General features: G+C 37.1%; 1 protein-coding gene across 3 annotated transcripts in view; it reads right to left on the reverse strand.

Moving 5' to 3' along the window:
* The window catches only part of TMEM131 (transmembrane protein 131), a 249,430-nt gene that overhangs the window by 49,614 nt on the left and 180,413 nt on the right, over positions 1-19,403 (reverse strand). For all 3 annotated transcript variants that reach the window (XM_077133816.1, XM_077133818.1, XM_077133817.1), the window contains exons 9-17: positions 17,647-17,797; positions 17,497-17,553; positions 16,548-16,609; positions 10,690-10,798; positions 8,552-8,660; positions 4,016-4,169; positions 3,750-3,920; positions 2,660-2,770; positions 2,439-2,573 (exon numbers count right to left, since the gene is read on the reverse strand). In XM_077133816.1, coding sequence (XP_076989931.1) covers positions 2,439-2,573; positions 2,660-2,770; positions 3,750-3,920; positions 4,016-4,169; positions 8,552-8,660; positions 10,690-10,798; positions 16,548-16,609; positions 17,497-17,553; positions 17,647-17,797 — 1,059 coding nt within the window. The remainder of the gene's footprint in view (positions 1-2,438; positions 2,574-2,659; positions 2,771-3,749; positions 3,921-4,015; positions 4,170-8,551; positions 8,661-10,689; positions 10,799-16,547; positions 16,610-17,496; positions 17,554-17,646; positions 17,798-19,403) is intronic.

Genomic DNA, 19,403 nt, shown 5'->3' on the forward strand with positions numbered 1-19,403 from the left:
CCTCTAGAGAGGTGGCTCTGGGAGTAGCAGGCCAACCTCCACCTGCCAGGGCAGGGAGGGAGTTTGGTCCTTGTACCCACAGAGCTACTTGATCACCAACAGTACACACATGGCCTGAGGGGTAGGGCTGGAGCCCAGGACACAGCCTCCACCAGCCCTTCTTAGGGCACAAGCACAAAGAAAGTTGGTTCTGCTTCAAGTTTTGAAAGTTATTCTGTAATGTTAATAGCTGTGTCTTCAGAGTACTGAGACTAGGCCATATCAAACCCCCAAAATCATGGAAGGAAGATAAAGTTTAGCTGTAAAAATGTGAAAGCCAAAAGGGACCTTATCTGCTCTGGATAAGTCATTTAGGGATATTTCTGGCACTCACTCTCTTCAATCATTCTGAAGAGATGAAAAAATGAAACTCATCCTGCTAAGTTTTATCTTGATCATTAGTAGTTATATTTTATCTAGAATTCCTATTTACCCCCAAATAGCAAATGTTGATACACAAGACTTACTCAATTTTCCCTTTTGTAAAGAAGTATTTCTGTGCTGGTTCTGTGCAGTTCTAGTGTTTTCATATTGACTCTGATTACCCAAATCAGAAGAGGGTTCCTTAGAACCCACGAGCTGTCAGCACTTAAGGAGGCAGAATGCTTAGCGCCTGGGCTTGGCTTTTTGTAAAACAATCGGAAAACAGCAGAAAGTTTACGCAGTATAAGTTGATTTTAAAAAGTCATTTTGTGGGATTTCTGTTTTGAATTTGGTAACTCTTTACAATTTCTTACTTTAAGTAAGTGTTCATAACACCTTTTTGTCTCTTTTAAAAATATCTTATAAAAACTTTTATATACTAAAAGCCAATTCTAAAACCGATGTCAAACAGGATTTACATTGTTAAATGGACCTGTCAAGTTTATAGCATGTGCTATTTAAACTTAAACTTCACTCTTGAAAATGAACATGTTAATGGTTAACCTCATTTTCTTTTCAGCATTCTGTTTCTATTTAAAAATAAAATCCCGGCAAGGGTGACAAATATTACTTTTTGTTTGTTTTAAAACGAATTTAAATAGAATTGAACATATTATAAACTATTAAAATGTAAGACTACAGCCATAATTCTATATTCATACTTACAAAAATATTTATAATTTTTATTTGCTTTAATATTCTGTCATAACAACATGTAATGACTGACTTTATGCCTTTTTTGGGCTGTTTCTAATTTCTTGAGATTATTAATAGTGCTACTATAAACACATTATTCCCACAGTTTCTGGCACTTTTAAAATGACTTCTTTGGGAAGAATTCCCAACAGTGGTATAAAATACCAAACTACCCTCCAAAAATTTTTTGGGGGGGATCCTTTTAGTAGAAACTGTTTAAATCAATTCTTCAAAACCTAAGACATTCCACTGAAGCATATTTATAAACAAACCATGCATAAAGACATTTGCTTTTCCTTTCGTAAAGTTCCTGCAAGAAGTCCTATGCTAATCGGCAGATGAGATCTATGATGTTCCATCTTACACAAGGAGATTCAATGAATTTTTAAAAAAATATTTGTATTGATACATCTTCGCACACACAGTCCATACATAGCGTACAATCAGTAGCTCACAATATCATCACATGGTTGTGTATTCATCACTATGATCATTTTTTGAAACATTTGCATCACTCCAGAAAAAGAAATAAAGAAAAAAGAAAAAACCTGATATATCCCATACCCCTTACCTCTCCCTCTCATTGACCTCTAGTATTTCCATCTACCCAATTTTTTTTATCCTTTATCCCACCTATTATTTTTTATCCATATTTTTCTTTAACCAATGAATTTTCTGTACTAGGTATAAATTCCAAGTTCCCTTTTCAGTACTGGTGAGGGCTTAGGCTGACATTTATTTTCTCTTACTTAGTGTTCTCTTATAACCAACCACACATATATAAGACAGAGTAAAAAAATAATAATAAAAATAAAAGACAGATTCACAAAGGGATCAAACAATTTACAATATATACCTCGTTGGTACTGTTTTCTACTCAGCATACAAAATCAGCCAGAATTATTTCTGTATAAAGAAAACATTTTCTACCAGTATTCAAGGCCCCTTTTTTTGTCCAGTAAACTTCACACAGGGTTAGTTTAGTGCCTATGGGACTTCTAATGCACTAACACTGGTATGACAAAAAGATAATTTAAATTTTGGTTGTTACAGTACTTTTTATATCAAAACAAAGCTTAACCCCTTTGGGTTTCAGGGCCTTCGTTGTAAAAGTAAAGGGTTAAGGTAGGATTGTCTGTAAGGTCCTTTCAAGATCAAATAACTGATGCTATAAAGAATCACACAAAAATAATGCTGAGTTATTCAATATAGGAACAGTGGTTTATTGGGGGTTTAGACATACAACTTAGCTTAAGGAAACAATAAGAAAGTTTACTTACTGGTGACTGATCTGTTAAAGAAGATTTTTCTAACTCTGGAAGGCTTGAAATTACTGTAGTTCTATTGCCTTTTTCAGTAGCTATGAGTTCTATTGATAAACCATCTCCTATGATATGCCAACTTTTTATAGCCAACTTAAAAAAAAGATATTAGAGTGATTATTACAACATGAACACAACATCCTTAAATGTGATTTAACAGAAAAATTGATTTTATTTACCTCAATTGGATTGCTGTTTATAATTGCGAATAAAATACTGCTTGTTTCTGTAGCACTAAGTACACCAAAATCTATGAAACGTTCCTCTATTTTGGGGGGCAACACAAAATACTGCAAAGAAGAATCAGATTGAACACAAAATCATATGTACATAAGAAAACGTTACCAAGAGAAAGCAACCATATCAAGAAATGTTAGAGTTTCTAAAATGATATATCATAGTCAAGAACTTTGTATGATAAAAATACTTTGATCAATCCGAAATGAAAGCATTCCTACACGCTACTGAACAGACATTTACCCTCTGAAGGCACAATGAAGAAACAGGGAATCTGAAGAGCTAGGAGATGTAAGTGGGGCTCTACAGGATTAGGCAAAAAGGTTTTGCTTTAAGAACATATGGTGACTTCAAGAAAGCAGCTACAAGTAAGTAATCATATAAGCAGCATTAAGCAATGAGTGGGATGACACTGAAGGTCTCTCAGCTCTAAAATTCTTACTGTTTTTGACTCTTTGCAGGGAATACATTTCTTTTTTATGTTGTAGCTCTCCTTTTATCTTTCATCTCTTTCCTATCAGTTTTGTCTTTTATGTTAAGTTTTTTTCTTTGATTAAAAGTGGCACTGTTTGGATTTCATTTGGGGGTGGAGAGCTTATTTTCTATACTAGAAAGACCTTTATTTGTTCCTTCCATGTCATACTTTGCTTACTCTTCTGTCGTTACCACCTTTACTTCTTGACTCTTTGGTTCTTTACTTCATCTCGATGTTCCCTACTTGAGTCACCTCTTTGCTTTCCTTGTACTATTTTTTCCTCCCATTCATTTATTATTTTGTAGCTTCTCCATCATTACAGCATTTTAAAAGCAAAACCCGAGACACAACAGAATGTAGAAGACTCAACGCATGCTCTGGGCAGGTGGCCACAGGGAAGCGTGAGAACCAGATATTGAGAATGCAGCAAGTAGGAAGGAATTAGATCAATGTGCACAGGAAGCGGCAAAATGTCAGATATGCAACATGACTGCTATTATCTGAAAACATAAAAACTGGGTAGGGAGTTTAGACTGAAGGGTGGTTAACATACTTACATCTAAAAATCCTGTGTATACCCGCACAGGTAAATGGAATTTAGATGCATTAGTAATAAGCAAAATATTGCTATCTATATGCATAGATGATGTGGATGGCATAAAAAACAGGGTGAAAATGTATCCTGATTCATTTGGAAGAATTAAGACAGGTTTGCTGAAGTTGTGAATCTAGGAAATGGGAGAGGGAAAAAAAAAGGAAAATAACGTCAGCATCATCTAGTTAGTAAACCAATAAAACTGAAAGTAAAGAGTTTCAAACATACTTTGAACATCGTTTTGGCTTCTTCTGGTAGCAACACATCATGAATGAGGGTTGCAAAACTGAAAGTGTTAGTAAGATAAATTGGCCTTTCCACAGGATCAGCAGGACTGTCTCGGATGTGAAATAATGTTGCAGCGTGATCAAATCCCAAATAACTATTTGAAAACAAAAACAAATCACATTTATTTCCATGTGTTAATTTAAAACACAAGTTCATTTGTTGTGAGTCATAATTTGCATTTAGCATAAAGGACAGTATTAGAGAATGATCACATAATTTAAAACAACAGGGTCAACCTCTAAGATGGTGGTGTAGGAGGCTCTAAGGCGCAGTTCCCCACAGAATCTCTGAACAACTCATGAAAATGAAGAGCCCTCTTCCTCAGAATTCCAGGAAGCAGTTAAAGGGCTGTAGCAAAGGAGGGCTTAATCAAGAAAAATGCAGCTTTGAGAAACAGGAGGAGACGCTCATGGAGCCCCTGTAGGCCCCTCTCTCCCACCCCCTCCCCAGCATGGTGCGAAGCCGGCCTGCACTCCCACTGTGGTTCCTGCTCCCATTCCAGAGGGAGCACTGTAATCTCTGTGTATTTCGGTGCCCGTATATCAGTGCCAATCTATCCAACAGCATCCTGAAAAACTAAATCAGGTTCACCTCCCAGAACTATCTCTGCTGACAAAAGCAGCATGTAGACAGCTAACACAGTTAAAGAAGCAAGTCTAAGAGGACCGAGAGAATAATTACTTGCTTTAAGGCATACAATAGAGCACTGGAGAGGGAAAGAAAAATAGGGACCACAGAGGTCATTCAAATCCCTGTAGACAAGGGTATACCTAAGGCCATGAAGGAGCACGAGCCCAGGGTCAGACCCAGGCTCAGAAAAGATGGGGTGGACCAGACATTTCACTTTTGTCTTGGGCTGATTTTCTGACAGGAGGACTAAACTCTAAAGGAGAGCACAGGTCAACGTAGAGACAATTTGTAAAGAGTGGGAAAGGTGTTTTTTGCCTCTGTTTTTGTTAAGTTCTGGCACTCAAGGAAACCTCTGTCACATCACTAGCTATATATAAACGTATGAAGCAGACAAGTTCAGGGACTGAATCTCAGAGACAGTACTTTCAAGTATTAAAACGTACAGTGTGCATTAAAAGACTACAAGACAAAGAAACAGGAAATGATGGTCCATCCAAAGGAATAGAAACCATCAATGAAGAGGACCAGACTTTGGACTTAAAAAAATATGATCTTCAATATCCTCAAGAAGATAAAGGAATATGTAGAGAAAGAACTAAAGGATATGAAGAAAACAAGGAATGAACGTGAGATCACAACAAAGAAATAAAAATTTTAAAAAGGAATGAACCAGAAATACTGGAATTGAAGACCACACAATAACTGAAATGAAAAATTACCCAGAGGGTTTCAACACCAGTTTGGACAGAGCAGAAGAAAGAATCAGTAAACTCAAAGACAAGACAATTGACATGATTCAGGGTGGGGAGCAGAAAGAAAAAAGAATAGCAGAAATTGAATAGAGACTAAGAGACCTGTGAGATACCAAGTATGGGGTCCTAGAAGGAAAGAAACAAAGGACCAGAAGGCATATTCAAAGGATTAACGGTAGAAAATTTTCCAAATTCAATGAAAGACAGTCTGGCATTCAAGAAGCCTGGCAAACCCCAAATAGGACAAACTCAGCAAGATTTATTATAGTCAAACCGTCAAATGACAAGGACAGACAGAGTTCTGGAAAACCACAAGATAAGAGCAATGCGTCAATATACAGAGGAGCCACAATAAAATTAAGTGATGATTCCTCATCAGAAACTATGAAGGCAAAAGGCAGTGAGATGAAATATTTAAAGTACTGAAAAAAGGCAACTGCCAAACAAGAACTTTATTTCCACTGAGACTATCTTCTAAAATGAGGGAGAAATTAAGACATACTCAGATAAAAAAAAGCTGAGGGCATTCACTATCTCTATACCTGAATACAAGCAATGCTAATGGGAGTTCTTTAGATTGAAAGGAAAGGACACTAGACACTGGGTCCAAGAGGCATAAGGAAATAAAGATTTCTGATAAAGGTAACTATATGAAAACTATAAATGCCAGTACTACCATATTGTGTTTTTTGGTATGGAATCCACTTTTTACTTCTTATAGGTTCTAATACAAAAATGCATAAAAAGTAATGATAAATGTATAGATTTGGACATACAAGGTATAAAGATAATAATTTGTAACAAGTACAACACAAGGTGGGGAGATGGAAGGCACAGGAACAGAGTTCATGTATAGTACTGAAATTAAATGCGGGCGCAGTAAGCACTGTTATAGATTTACATTATAGTGCTAATTTTAAACCCCATGGAAACCAAAAAGAAAGGATCTGAAAAATATATACAGAAAGAAATGAAAAGGGACTCAAAATGTTATAACACAAAAATCAAAACAAATAAGAAAGTAGGCATTAATGGAAGGTAAAACAACATCATACAGGCACAAAGATGGACATAAAGACCACTGGAATCAAACTGAGATATCAGAAATAGACCCTCACATCTGTGGTCAATGTTTTTTAATAATGGTGCCAAGTTCCCTCAATGGAGTAAGAATAGTCTCTTCAACCTAACTGGTGCTGGGAAAACTGGATGTCCATATGGAAAAGAATGAAGGGGGAATACCCATTTCATACATACACAAAAATGAACTCAAACGGATCAAAGATCTAAATTGAAGAACCTAAACTATAGACTCCTAAAAGAAAACAGGGAAGAATCTTCAGGACCCTGTGTTAGATAATGGCTTTTTAGATCATACCAAAAGCACAACAAAATAAAAAACAGAAAAATGGGACTTCACCAAAATTAAAAATTTCTGCACACCAAACAACTTCATCATGAAAGTGAAAAACAACCTACAAAATGGTAGAAAATATGTGAAAACCACATCTGATAATTATTTAATATTTAGAACACATAAAGTCATCCTGCAACTCAACAACAAAAAGACAAACAAGTCAATTAAAAAATGGCAAAAGACTTGAATAGACATTTCCCAAAAGGTTGCCACTAGGGCAATGCAAATCAAAACCACAATGAGATACCATTTCACACCCACTAGAATGGATACTATTTAAAAAATGGGAAACTTCAAGTGTTGGAGATGCTGAGAAACAGAAACACCCATTCACTGGTGGTCAGGATACAAAACGTTGTAGGCACTGTGGAAAAGTTTGGTGGTTCCTTAGAAAGTTAAGTATAGAATTACCATATGACTTGGAATCCCTCTTCAAGGCATATACCCAAAATAATTGAAAGCAGGGAATCCAACAGATATTTGCACACGAATGTTCACAGCTGCATTATTCACATTGCCAAAAGAAGAAAGCAACTCAAGGACCATCAACAGATGAATGAATGAACAAAATGTGGCATGTACATACAGTAGAAAACTATTCAGCTGTAAAAAGGATTGAGGTTCTGTCACATGGGAAAACATGGATGAACCTTGAAGAATCATGTTGATTGAAAGAAGCCAGGCACAAAAGGACAAATAATGCATGACTTCACTGATCTGAAATAATGAGAATAAGCAAATACACTGAGTCAAGAAGCCAGAAAATAGGTTACCCGGGCTGAAGCAGGGGTACGGAATGGGAAGTTAATACTTACAGGGTAAGTAAGTTTCTGTTTGAGGTGATGGAAAAGTTTTGGTAATGGATGGTGACGATGGCAGCACAACATTGTGAACGTAAATAACACAACTGAATCATATATTTGAATGTGGTTAAAAGGGAAATTTTAGGGTGTACGTATGTTACTAGAATAAGCACTTTTAAAAACCCACAGGACTGTACAATACTGATAGTGTTCCCTAATGATATTTAACATACAATTAGAAAAATGTAATTCATCAACTGTAACAAAAGGTACCATACTAATGAAAAGTGTCATTAATAGGGAAAAGAGTACATGTGGAGAGAGAGGTATATGAGAACTCTGTATTTTCTGCATGATTTTTCTGTAAATGTACAACTCTAATAATCACTTAATTGCAACCAACTTTGTTGAAATGAATCCCTACCAGATTGATATTAAACACTTACTGGTTTAATTATAATTAAAAACTAAACTACATGTTATTGCCTGTTTACAAAAAGTTATAATTCTCATATCTCATATTAGTATTATTAGTTTAATACTAATATAAATCATTTTGCACCAGGTGACAAAGACTTTAACAACAAACCATGACATCTTACCTGTTATAAACAGAATGAAGGAAAGGCAATGATTCAAGTGATTTAAGTAATATTTTTAAAATTCCACATCATTACCTTTTTTCCTCTAAGAAAATAAAAAATATATATATAGTTTTTTTTTTCCTCCTTTATAGGTGGGCTTGTCCTTCTCAACAATAATTCCATGGAGTTTATGTGAACTTGGCTACTATTTTTGCTGAGGTCAATAAGTAGGAAAACAAAATTTACATATTAGTAAACAGTTACAAAGCTTATTTTAAAGTAAAACTCACCCATCTAAAACCTCTGCCTGATATGGTATTTCAAGTTTAGAATAACTCTTTTCTTTCGCTTTAACGGTTATTTTCCCAGAAAATTGAGATGCTTTTTTTGCCCTTGATGCTGGAAGGAAACATAAAAAATACTCTCTGTCACCTTTTGCAACCAGAGTTTATACAGAAGAGTATGAGCGTGACTGTGTGGAATGATAAAGTCCTTTTAAAAATCTGTATTTTAAATTGGTAAAGTATTACAACATTTAAAATTTAACTTGTTATACAAAAAATATAAAATATTTTAATTTTTCTGTGACAGGACAAACAGATAAGGAATTACAAAGTGAGCACTGTAGAGAAGGAAAAACTTGTTCTAGCCACTTCTCTATAGTCACAGGCTTTGGCTTATCTGCAGCACAGTTTCTCAACCTGGGTCTGTTGACATTTGAGACCGTACAACTCTCTGTTTGGGGGTGGGGGATGGAGGATGGGGGGTGGCAGAGGTGAGCCTGTCCTGTACAAGACAGGAGTTTAGCAGCATCCTTGGCTCTACTCACTAGATGCCTGTGCCATCCTCCAAGTTGTGATGACTGAAAATGTCTCCAGAACTTGCACAATGTCATTCAGGAGACAAAATCACAAACCCCTTAACTCAAAAGAACCACTTTTTAAAACTGCTTAAAAACTGTTTTCTTTCTAAGTGAATGAAGCGCTTCTCTCTTTGGAACGTTCTTTAGCAATACTTCCACTTATGAGAAGAACTTATATGTGAGTTCTGGAAATGTGTTTATCCAACTTTAGTCCAGAAAAAGGGCAACAAAGAAACAGTATGAAATTTACTGGAAGGCTATATACAGATGGAGACTTTAGACTGTTAAAACTCCCATGAAGCCTCTTATTTCAGTTTTCTAGGTAGTTATTGCTCTGAAATTGCACTCTGTTCCGATATAAGGATGCTGGTAGTCCATAAAATTAAGGCATTTCATGGTATCTTACCAAGTTATAGTTTAGCAAATGAAGTGGTCAAAAATCTCAAGATAATTCAGTTCATTAAAATCATAAAGAAAAGTGACTTTTGATGAGAAAGATGCTTGCTCGATAAGTGAACACTGTAAAATTAATATACATGAGGTACGTTCTGAAAATATGACATAAACCTCATTTCCTGACTGCTTTCCACAGCAATCTCAGACGGGCATTTTGTGTGGCGTGCAAGGTGGTGGTGATGTGGTAGACAGTGGGGGATTTCCCATAATCAAAACAAAATCACTAATAAAAAACAGCATTGGCTTGAAAGTATGCTTTCCCTTTGTCTTTGGGTTTAATTCCACATAATTTCTTCAAAAAACACATTTCAGAGTCTATGTACTAGGGGTCTTCACTTAAATGGCTCTCTGTGAGGAAAGTCCTGTTTAGAGTTTCATTCTTACTAAATTTAACTACACATATAGTTAAATAGCCATTAAGCCACTCTTCCAAAATGTTTTTTGATAGCAAATTCAATAAATGTTATATTAAAGTGGGAAAAAATGAATAAAACACACTATGTAAATATATTTTATTCAAAATCTAGGGCATGTTAAAAGTTCAAAAAACAAAATATGCAATTAAAATAATATAGACTATACAATGCAACGTATAATGTAATGTCATATAACATGTTTGAAAGAGCAGTTAGCTAACTTGACAATTCTATCATAACGGACATTAATTTAGCCTAAGGAGGAATTTCTGCCTTACTTATTAAGAGCCAGTATGTGCAAATGTTACAAAGATTATTTGATTTCTGCTCTCAAATTCAAACATGCTTCTGAAATTCAAATGCGTTATTACTGAATTACTAAAAGTAATGCCTTTATAATTAAGGTAAAGTATAATAGATATATACGTGAAAGGGTTAGTCCAGATTACAGAAACGTAATTCCAATCTTAATATATTTGCTAATGTGTTCTATTGCTAATAACAATTTAACTTTATGAAAATACTATGAATATAGTATTTTCTTTCATGAATCAATAAAAAAGTTCCTAATGATTATGGAAAAGATAAACCTAGGCTGTAATATAAAATCTGATAAAAAGATGTCAACAAAGGTACTTTCTAGGTTATCAGAAAAACACCACTCCATGGGAGAAAGATAAAGATGCAGACTTACCATCAAAACTAATACTTGCAACCTTAGTGTATTTACTTTCCGAGGCTTTTAATGTAATTGGTTTAAAGTGCACTGTTATAGCGTCATTTTGTGGTGTAGGTCGAACACTCTGCAGAGAGAAAAATATATGTAGTATTATTTTAGTCTAAGGGTTCAGTTGCATTATACTGGAAAGTATCCTGGGAAAGTAAAGTAGAATCAAAATTTGAAAAGTTTAACTTGTGTGATCCCTTTAAATGGGATAAGCCAAACTGGCAAAATACCAAATTAATTTCACTAGAAAATCTTTATGAAATAAAATGATTATCAAAGTAAACAAAAATATATGACAGATTCGTGAGTTTAAGAGTCTAAAGACAAGCTAGCACATTGAGTATGAGTACATAAAACATTAAAAATATTAGAGATGGTGACAAAAAAATTGCGATAAGGTCTGTCTTAAAGAAATTCATACTACTAGATGCAGCGCCTCGCCTAGGTGAAGCTGAAGAGGCACCTGCCCCTGGCACTGGTGCGCCCTCCCCTGGGCGGTACCTTCTCTGGCTTCTCTAAGGCCTGGCTGAGTGGTCCAGCAGACTGCCGCCCAGGGCCTGCACTACGAGTGGAGGGGCTGAACAGTGAGCAGAGAGGAGGGATGTTCAACTTGGAAGAGGTCAGAATGCTCAGAACATAGAAAAACAGATCTTTCTATTCAAACAACTAAACCTAAAACAACAAATGCCGTAAAAGCTTGTACTTCTGCAGCAAGCTTAAAAAATCATACATTTCAAGTCACAGTTGGTTCTTATTAAAGATGCTCACCAACCCAAAGCATTTTTAAGGTGAAGGAACTTAAAAGATCCCTAATACCCCTCACTGTTAAGATGAGGAAGAGAATCTAGTGATGTATTAATAGCCAGACAGTAAGGGGTAGCACTGAAAGTCTGGTTTCCTGATCCAGTCCAGTGCCCTTCACCTGGCATTCTACTGCAAAACATGTATTAAAAAAAATTGTGTTATTATACACAAATTGTAATAAAACTTATTCCTTTATAATTCACTCTGGATCTTACATTGGTCTCAAAAACCCTCCTGGGGTTTCTGTTGAATTTCCAGGGTTGACGTGAACTTGTCAACACTGTTCTTTTCTCTAACAGCCACCAGGCACGCCAGCTAACAGGGGCACAGAGGGACCTGCTTCATTCTTAGGATTTCAGCAAGTCCCTGGGTTCTTTCTCCTTGCCCCCTTCCCACTCTTTTGCTCATTTTATAAAAGAGAAATGTGCCCAGACTACACATCAAAGGGCAATTCCTTGAAGCAAAAGAAGCACCTGAGAAGAGAACAAAAAAAGAAAACTGTCTTCTTTTGCTTTGTGTCTTTCACAACAGGGAACAAAGTTGGTTTTTCAGGGCCTTGGATGACGGTTCTGCAGTTTTGTGTGCTGGAAATCTGAGGAGTCTGAGCTCTCAGCTCATGTCCTCCCAGCAGTCTCCTTTACCTCTTTTCTCTTCTTTTTGAGAATGTCTCAATTTGTTCTTGAAGCTCTCACTGGGACTGACAGCTGAAGGATTTATTAACATATTCACTTATGAACAAGCTGTTATTAACAACCACTTAAAATTCAGAGCTCTCCATTCCTTGAAGGGTATCTGTGCATTTTTTTAAAAACAATAAAAGCAGTTTGGACTATAAGGACCAAATTAAAGTTTCATTATACTACATCCCCTGTGGCAAACAGATTCAGTTGTCAACTTGGCTAGGTGAAGGCACCTAGTTCTGTTGCTGTGGACATGAGCCAATGGTACATGAACCTCATCTGTTGCTCATCACATCTGCAGTTGGCTAGGAGGCGTGCCTGCTGCAATGAACGATGTTTGATTTAACTGGCTGGTGCTTAAATGAGAGAGGTCAACGTAGTACAGCCCAAGCAGCTCAGCATACCTCATCTCAGCACTCGCAGCTCAGCCCAGGCCTTTGGAGACACAGACAGAAATCACCCTGGGGAAAGTTGCTGGAACCCAAAGGCCTGGAGAGAAGGCCAGCAGAGATTGCCCTGTGCCTTTCCACGTAAGAAAGAACCTCAATTGAAAGTTAGCTGCCTTTGCTCTGAAGAACTATATGTTAACTAAATAAATCCCCTTTTATTAAAAGCCAATCCATCTCCAGTGTGTTGCCTATTCCGGCAGCTAGCAAACTAGAACATCCCCATAGTAATATTACCTTATTTCAAAGAATGGGAAGGTGTTTCAGAAATACAGGCGACAAACCAACTGCAATCAGCTTATGCAACAAAGGTGTTAACTATCTAACTAGAAATGTGAGCCCCGGCGAGCTGTCCATCTACTGTGGGCCTCCTTCCCACCTGTGCTAGATATTTTCTAAGACTCCATCATCTCCAAAATTTTGTGATTCTATTAATTTTGCTTCTTCTTAAAACTACTCACTCCTTAGAGGAAGATATTAGTGGACAATGAGAGGCAGGGGGGAAAGGGGGATAGTATGTATGAGTTTTTTTTTTTTTTTCTTTTTATTTCTTTTTCTGGAGTGATGTAAATGTTCTGAGAAATGATCATGGTGATGAATATACAACTACGTGATGATGATACTGTGAGCCATCGACTGCACACCAAGTATAGAATGTTCATATAGTAAGAATGGCATTGTATGTTGATCGATTTTATTAATAAAATTTTTTTTAAAAATTACTCTTATTCTGAGGTCAAAATTTGTGACAGAGATTATCTTATAAAGTTTTATAGTTTGCAAAGGTCTTTACTGGTTATTCCTAAGACTTGCTCTAGTGAACATGATCCAGCAACAACAGAAATGTGACCATGTCAAACATGTTTCAAGATTCCAAGAGGTAGCTTACCAGCCACAACACAAGCACTTCTTGAGTGCTGCCAGCCTGCACACCACCACGCCTCAAACAGCTGAGCAGCTAAAGTTGTTAACCACCACCCCTGAGAGCAGTGCGAGCTTAGAAGAGCTGAAGAGAAAAAAGTTCCTCTCATTTTCTCACTACTGGAATTAAGATTTTTTCTTACAAGAGGAATATTTTATAATCAGTATTAGATTACAAGTTGATGTTGCACTAATAGTAAACAAATATTCATATAATGATTCATGTTTTATACAAGTAGTCTGAATTGTTTATTCATCAGTTTAAAAAAAAAAATCATACCTAAATCAATTAAATCTTTTTTCCCCCAAGAAACAAAAGCAAAATGCAGCACAATGCAAAAGGCCAAACCAAAACACTTAAATATTTGTCTCATTTAGTGGTTTTAAAATAAAAAATAATGCACAATTATTGACTTGGACAAAGTATATATATACTAACAACCTGTTTTAATATCAATCACTAACTGTGTGTCAAAGATAAGTAGAAAAAATATGGCAAAAGTCCCAGGAAAGGGACTTGCACACATGCTAAATATAGTTTCAGCATTTTCTCATGGCTTTCAGACTCAACCGATGCCTCAGTCACTCGCAAGTGAGACTCGGGGTTCCAGGGCATTCCCAAACTACTTACGGCCATTTGAGCAAACAAGGAAAATAAACTTTTGGTATATAACAGTGGTATTTTGTACAATTTGTACACAAATTCATTAAAATGTGCATCAAGTTGATAGTGGTAAAGTTATTAAATACATCTGTGACAAGTGTGTAAATCTTGTTCATCAATTAGCAAGGAAATGTCATGTAAATGTTCCTTTTAGGCCATCTCAGGTAACCTTATCTCATGTTTATACAGCATCATTTACTGTCTTGTAAATGCTGAGGAAGCTGTTTTTCTTGAAGGTGCATCACAGACCATCAGGGTAAGGAACTTATATTTGGAGTTGCTGGCTGTTGTTTAGAAAGACCTACAGATTGGATTCCCTGAAGTCAGGGCCTTTTTTTTTTTAACCCTCCAGTATTTAGCATTGCTTCACTCATTCTAGAAATTCTATATATTTGTGCAGTGAGGTATTCTTCTGAAAATACATCAGTCTCTAAGTCTGGCACATTATGCAGAAAATACTGGAACAGGAAAAAAATTAGGATGGTCTCTTGAAACTCAGTTTCCATGGTAGATGGCTCACACTTTGGTGGAGAACCTCCTAACTGGCCCCCTGTCTGCTGCCTCGCCCCTCACAGTGAACTCTGCACAGCAGTGACAATGACTGTCTAGGACACCGAAGTCAGACAATGTCATCCCTTTGCTTAAAATTCTCTAAAAGTACCCCAGAAGCCCTGCTGGCTGCGCCTACTACACCTTTTCTTCTCCCCCCACCTCCTACTGGGGCACCTAGCCCTCCCCTCCCCAGCTCTTCCTGTGGGTGCTATCTTTCCCCTTCAGGAATCACCTCAGATGCCAGCTTCTCAGAGACCTTGCATCTAAACCACACTCTTCTATTTCGTTCTCTCACAGAATGAGCCTCAAGCCACAATTATATTGGACCCTTGTTTGTGGCCTGACTCCCTGGCTGGACCAGGAGCTCCCTGGGCATGGGGCCTTGGTGGTATGGTCACCGCTGCAGTCGCAGCATTTGGCATGGGGGCTGGCATACAACTGGCACTCATTACATACCTACTCAGTGAGGGCATGGGCACACAATGGATGAGGAAATCGGACACACTACCAAAACGCAGGCAGGTAATAGGCAGATAAAGTTGGAGACACAAAGACACATATATAGATAAATTATAAACAAATATTGGCCCTATGAAATTAAAATGACATCACAAAAACTGGTCCATGCTTCATATGCTTTCATGTAACTTTGGGGGTTTTATATTTACATAAGAAAAGCTTTGTCTCAGTTTCTGGGTTGTGAGATGCACAAAAACAGTAGCACAGTGCCTGGCCTAGAATAAGAATAAGAAATGCTCACTTACAATGTAAGTTAATAAAAGTGAAAAGGAGGAACATGAAATGAATACTGTATTTTTCACCATTCATATTCTTAGGATTGTGAATTTCATTTTACTATAAAATGTTTATCCAAAAAGACATCTGAGTCTATCTGTTACATATAAAAACTTCAGCCAGTCTGCTGGGCTAAGTAAAGGTACCACCCATCAAGTCCTGAAACTCTGCCCTTCAGTAGTGACTGCGTGCCTGAAGTCTGTGCAGCAGGCAAGGAAGCCCCAGCTGGCCCTGCTATGTGCAATGGTGTCCCACAGACTCCAGGAACCATTAACCGACAGCATGCAGAGTGCACAGAAAGTAGCAATGCCCTGTAATCTCAAACAGAGGCAGTGCCAGGATGAGCCGGCAGCAGTCAGCGCCTGCCCTATGGGCAAGAGTGGTGCCGCCCATGGCCACAGGAGTCTTGGGAACACTGCCGGAAAGATGGGGCAGAGGGGGAAGGGCGTACACACAGCCGCTGGGCTCCACTGAACCCAGTGTCAAGAAGTACAAAGACGGTGAGGAGCAGACAAAGCAACCTACACAAACCTGAAGCAACTACACCCTACAGTAGAGGAAATCCTCATACTGTAAATGAGTACAACATGAACAGAAAGAATCCTAATTCTGGGCCAAAGATAAGAATGAAAAGTATTAACAAAGGGCAGCAATCCTAAGGTCTATGCTGGCACTGACTGGTAAAATCTCAACTGCGCATGTGTAACCACGGCTATGTTCGGATTCTGCCTGCACCGGACTCTCGTGATCTTGGGGCGGCGGCGGTGGTCTCCTTTCGCCTCGGCCTTAAGATCGGGGGCGGTTAGAGGCAGAACAGGTCCCTCAAGGCTCACACTGAGTCAAAGCATCACCAGGCCACCACTGATGGAGTTCCTTTAGTGCAAGGGTTTTATTTTTATAACTTCGCCATAAGTCAAAATCAAAGACATACATAAAATTAGGAAAAAATAGGTAAAAACTTACTGTTATTGGTACATCTTTGGTTCCTGAATTTAATAAATGAAGATTTAAAACTTTGGGCAGATCTGTCAAAATTGAGGAAAAGAAATATTTCTTAAAAAGACGGGCCTTATAGCAAGTTATTATAGCAAGAAATATTATTAGCTATCATACTGAATCTATTTTAGAATGTGAAATAGAATTACCAACACCTTAATAAAAAGAAACATTAGTCCATATACATATGGACATGGTATAAGAAATGTTCCCTCCTAAACCAACAACCAAAAACCCTCCCCACAAAATTCCAAATTTTTTTAGTAAAAAGACATTATTACTAATATTTTAGTTTTTCAGCAAAGCATAATGAAGCAGAGTAATAATGCACAATGTGAACTTGTTTTATTAAAACCAAATCTAACCTTAAAAATACAGTTCTCAATCCTAAATAACCAAATTTTAATTCCCTATGGCTATCATATAAACCCCAAATTACAGACATTCTTACTTTTTCCTTAAACCTCTACTTGGCTGTTTTCAATTTAAAAGTTTGCTGAATTCTCTTTTTGAACATCTGGGACAAATTCTTAACATTTGTATCATCATAATGCAACTGACTTTTCCATATCTGTGCAAACAACTATAAGCAAATCTTTCGATTTACTTTTATTTTACAGAAAGGGTTCTAAAGAACTGAGAAAATGGACTGAGAACCTTAGAAGCGACTTCAGCCTTAATATCCCAACAACAATGTTTTCCTATGTGGGAAGCAATAATCTCAGAGAAACGGGGTAAGAACGTGTCAAGGCTAAGCTCCCAAAAGTAAATTTCTACAGAATCATGTAAACAAATAACTTTTAAAGCTGAATTATAAAGCAGCTAAAATAGAGCCATTTAATACTGAGTACAAGGATTTTCTTTTTAAAAAAAATCTAAAAGTCGTTCGCTCTTTCTCTCTCTCTGTTTTTTTTACCTTGTGTTCGTAGTGTACCAAAATCTAACATTTCAGTTGAGGAGTAAATTCCAGGAGCTTAGAAAAAAGAGAAGTAAACAATTACAGTTTGCTTTGCCAAAGTAAGATGTACTGGAAAAAAAAATGCAATTATTTCAGTTTTCCACTGACCTGTTGTAACTTCAACCTCAACAGGAAGGATGATAAACTCTGTGCTATCTGAAGCATTGGTCTTTATTCTTATGAAGGCTGTGTGATTATCTGCTTCTCTAGATGAAAAACTGGCTCTCATCACTCCCTTGGTTTCATAAGGTGGAATTTCCTGACAATAAACACAGTCTTTGTAATGTTGCAAAACCATCGTATTTTATTGAATTTATGAACTGAAAGGCATTATTTTATGGACCCACTAAGACAAAAAATTATACATTGTCAATTAAATAGATACATTCCACCAACTATAACATGCACTATATTTGGAGTGAAAATATGTATAACTTAGAATCGATGAAATATAATTTATAAAGTAAGCAAAGCAAAGAAAACAAATTTTAGTTGCAAAATCATCCTTAAAAGGCAGAACTCATCTATAAAATCAGCTATTTGCTAATATACTGGTTTTAAAATTCAGTCCTGAAATTCTGTAACCTCATGGTCAGAGGGAAATGCTTTCCAGTAGTGCATGGGAATTTCTTTAAATGATAACTAAGAGGGCTTAGACTCCCCTCCCTTTTCATTTAAATCCTAACAAAACAAAACAATGTTTCCTTCCCAAGTGAAGCCATAGCCAATCGTACTGCTCTCTGCATGTCAGCAGGGCATACATTTTCAGGCCTGAAATGAGAGAACACTCATATGTAAACTAGAAAGAAGACTCATTCAAATGTTTTCCTCAGGTGTAATTCTTTCCTGGATTTTAGAAGAAATTGGCTTCCTTGGATCCATCAGAACGTCTGCAGCACATGCCTCTCTGGCGCACTTCAGGAAATCCCTGTGTTCTGTAAGTTTACTGGTCTTCATTATATGCTTTTAACTTTTTGGTCTCCAAGTAGGAACCAGGTGACGGACCCCCCCAGGACTTGTCGAGGTGGATCACCTTTTCCCCCATATCTAGGGAGCTGACTTGGACTCTGGGGTTCCCTCGTGGAAACCAAAATGGGCTGGAAGTAAGGCCAAAGGGCAACTGATTTTTCTGCCTCACTCTAGGTTTGTAGGAATGAAAATTGCTAGATCTTTTTCTATCTACTGGGAATACAATTACACCACTCTTGCTCCATCAGTGTTTAACTAGTCAGAACTATTCTACATCTTGGGAATTAACCAAACTGAACCAACATCTAAAAAAAAAAGAAAGGTTACATCCCAACACTTTCCTAGTTGAGACTGGGCAGAAGACAGAATCGAGGGGTTGTGTGTAACAGGGTAATTACTAAAGAGACATTTAACCCTTCACTTATTCCCAGAAGAAAGTCTGCGTTTCTTTTTCCCCACTGATGCATGAACAGCGATTTGATGACCTGGGGTCAAGAGCCTCATTTACAGCTGTCCTCCCCCTTGAGGAAAGCCTGGCAGGCAGTAGGACACACGCAAAACCTCCCCAATGGCAGGAAATCACTGACAAACCTTCCTCAATATCCAACAGTGTTACAGGTGGAGGTTTCTCTGTAATACAAATACCTAAGAATTTAAAATTTTCTGAGTCACCACAGGTGCCGATTAGGTTTCCTCCATAAATGCCATCTTCTCTAGTGACAGTGTGAATCTGAGTGAATATTCAGTCTCTACTTTCAAAATTATGGCAGATCCTTTCTACGGTTTTTTGTTGTCATTGTTAATCTTAGTGTAAAGTAAATTATATATGACTGGTTTCAGAGGCAGATCCACCAATATAATTTTGAAAAGAACAGCTGGAATCTCTCCCTTTCTAT

Source organism: Tamandua tetradactyla, chromosome 17, assembly GCF_023851605.1.
Source record: "Tamandua tetradactyla isolate mTamTet1 chromosome 17, mTamTet1.pri, whole genome shotgun sequence".
Classification (NCBI taxonomy): Eukaryota; Metazoa; Chordata; class Mammalia; order Pilosa; family Myrmecophagidae; genus Tamandua; species Tamandua tetradactyla.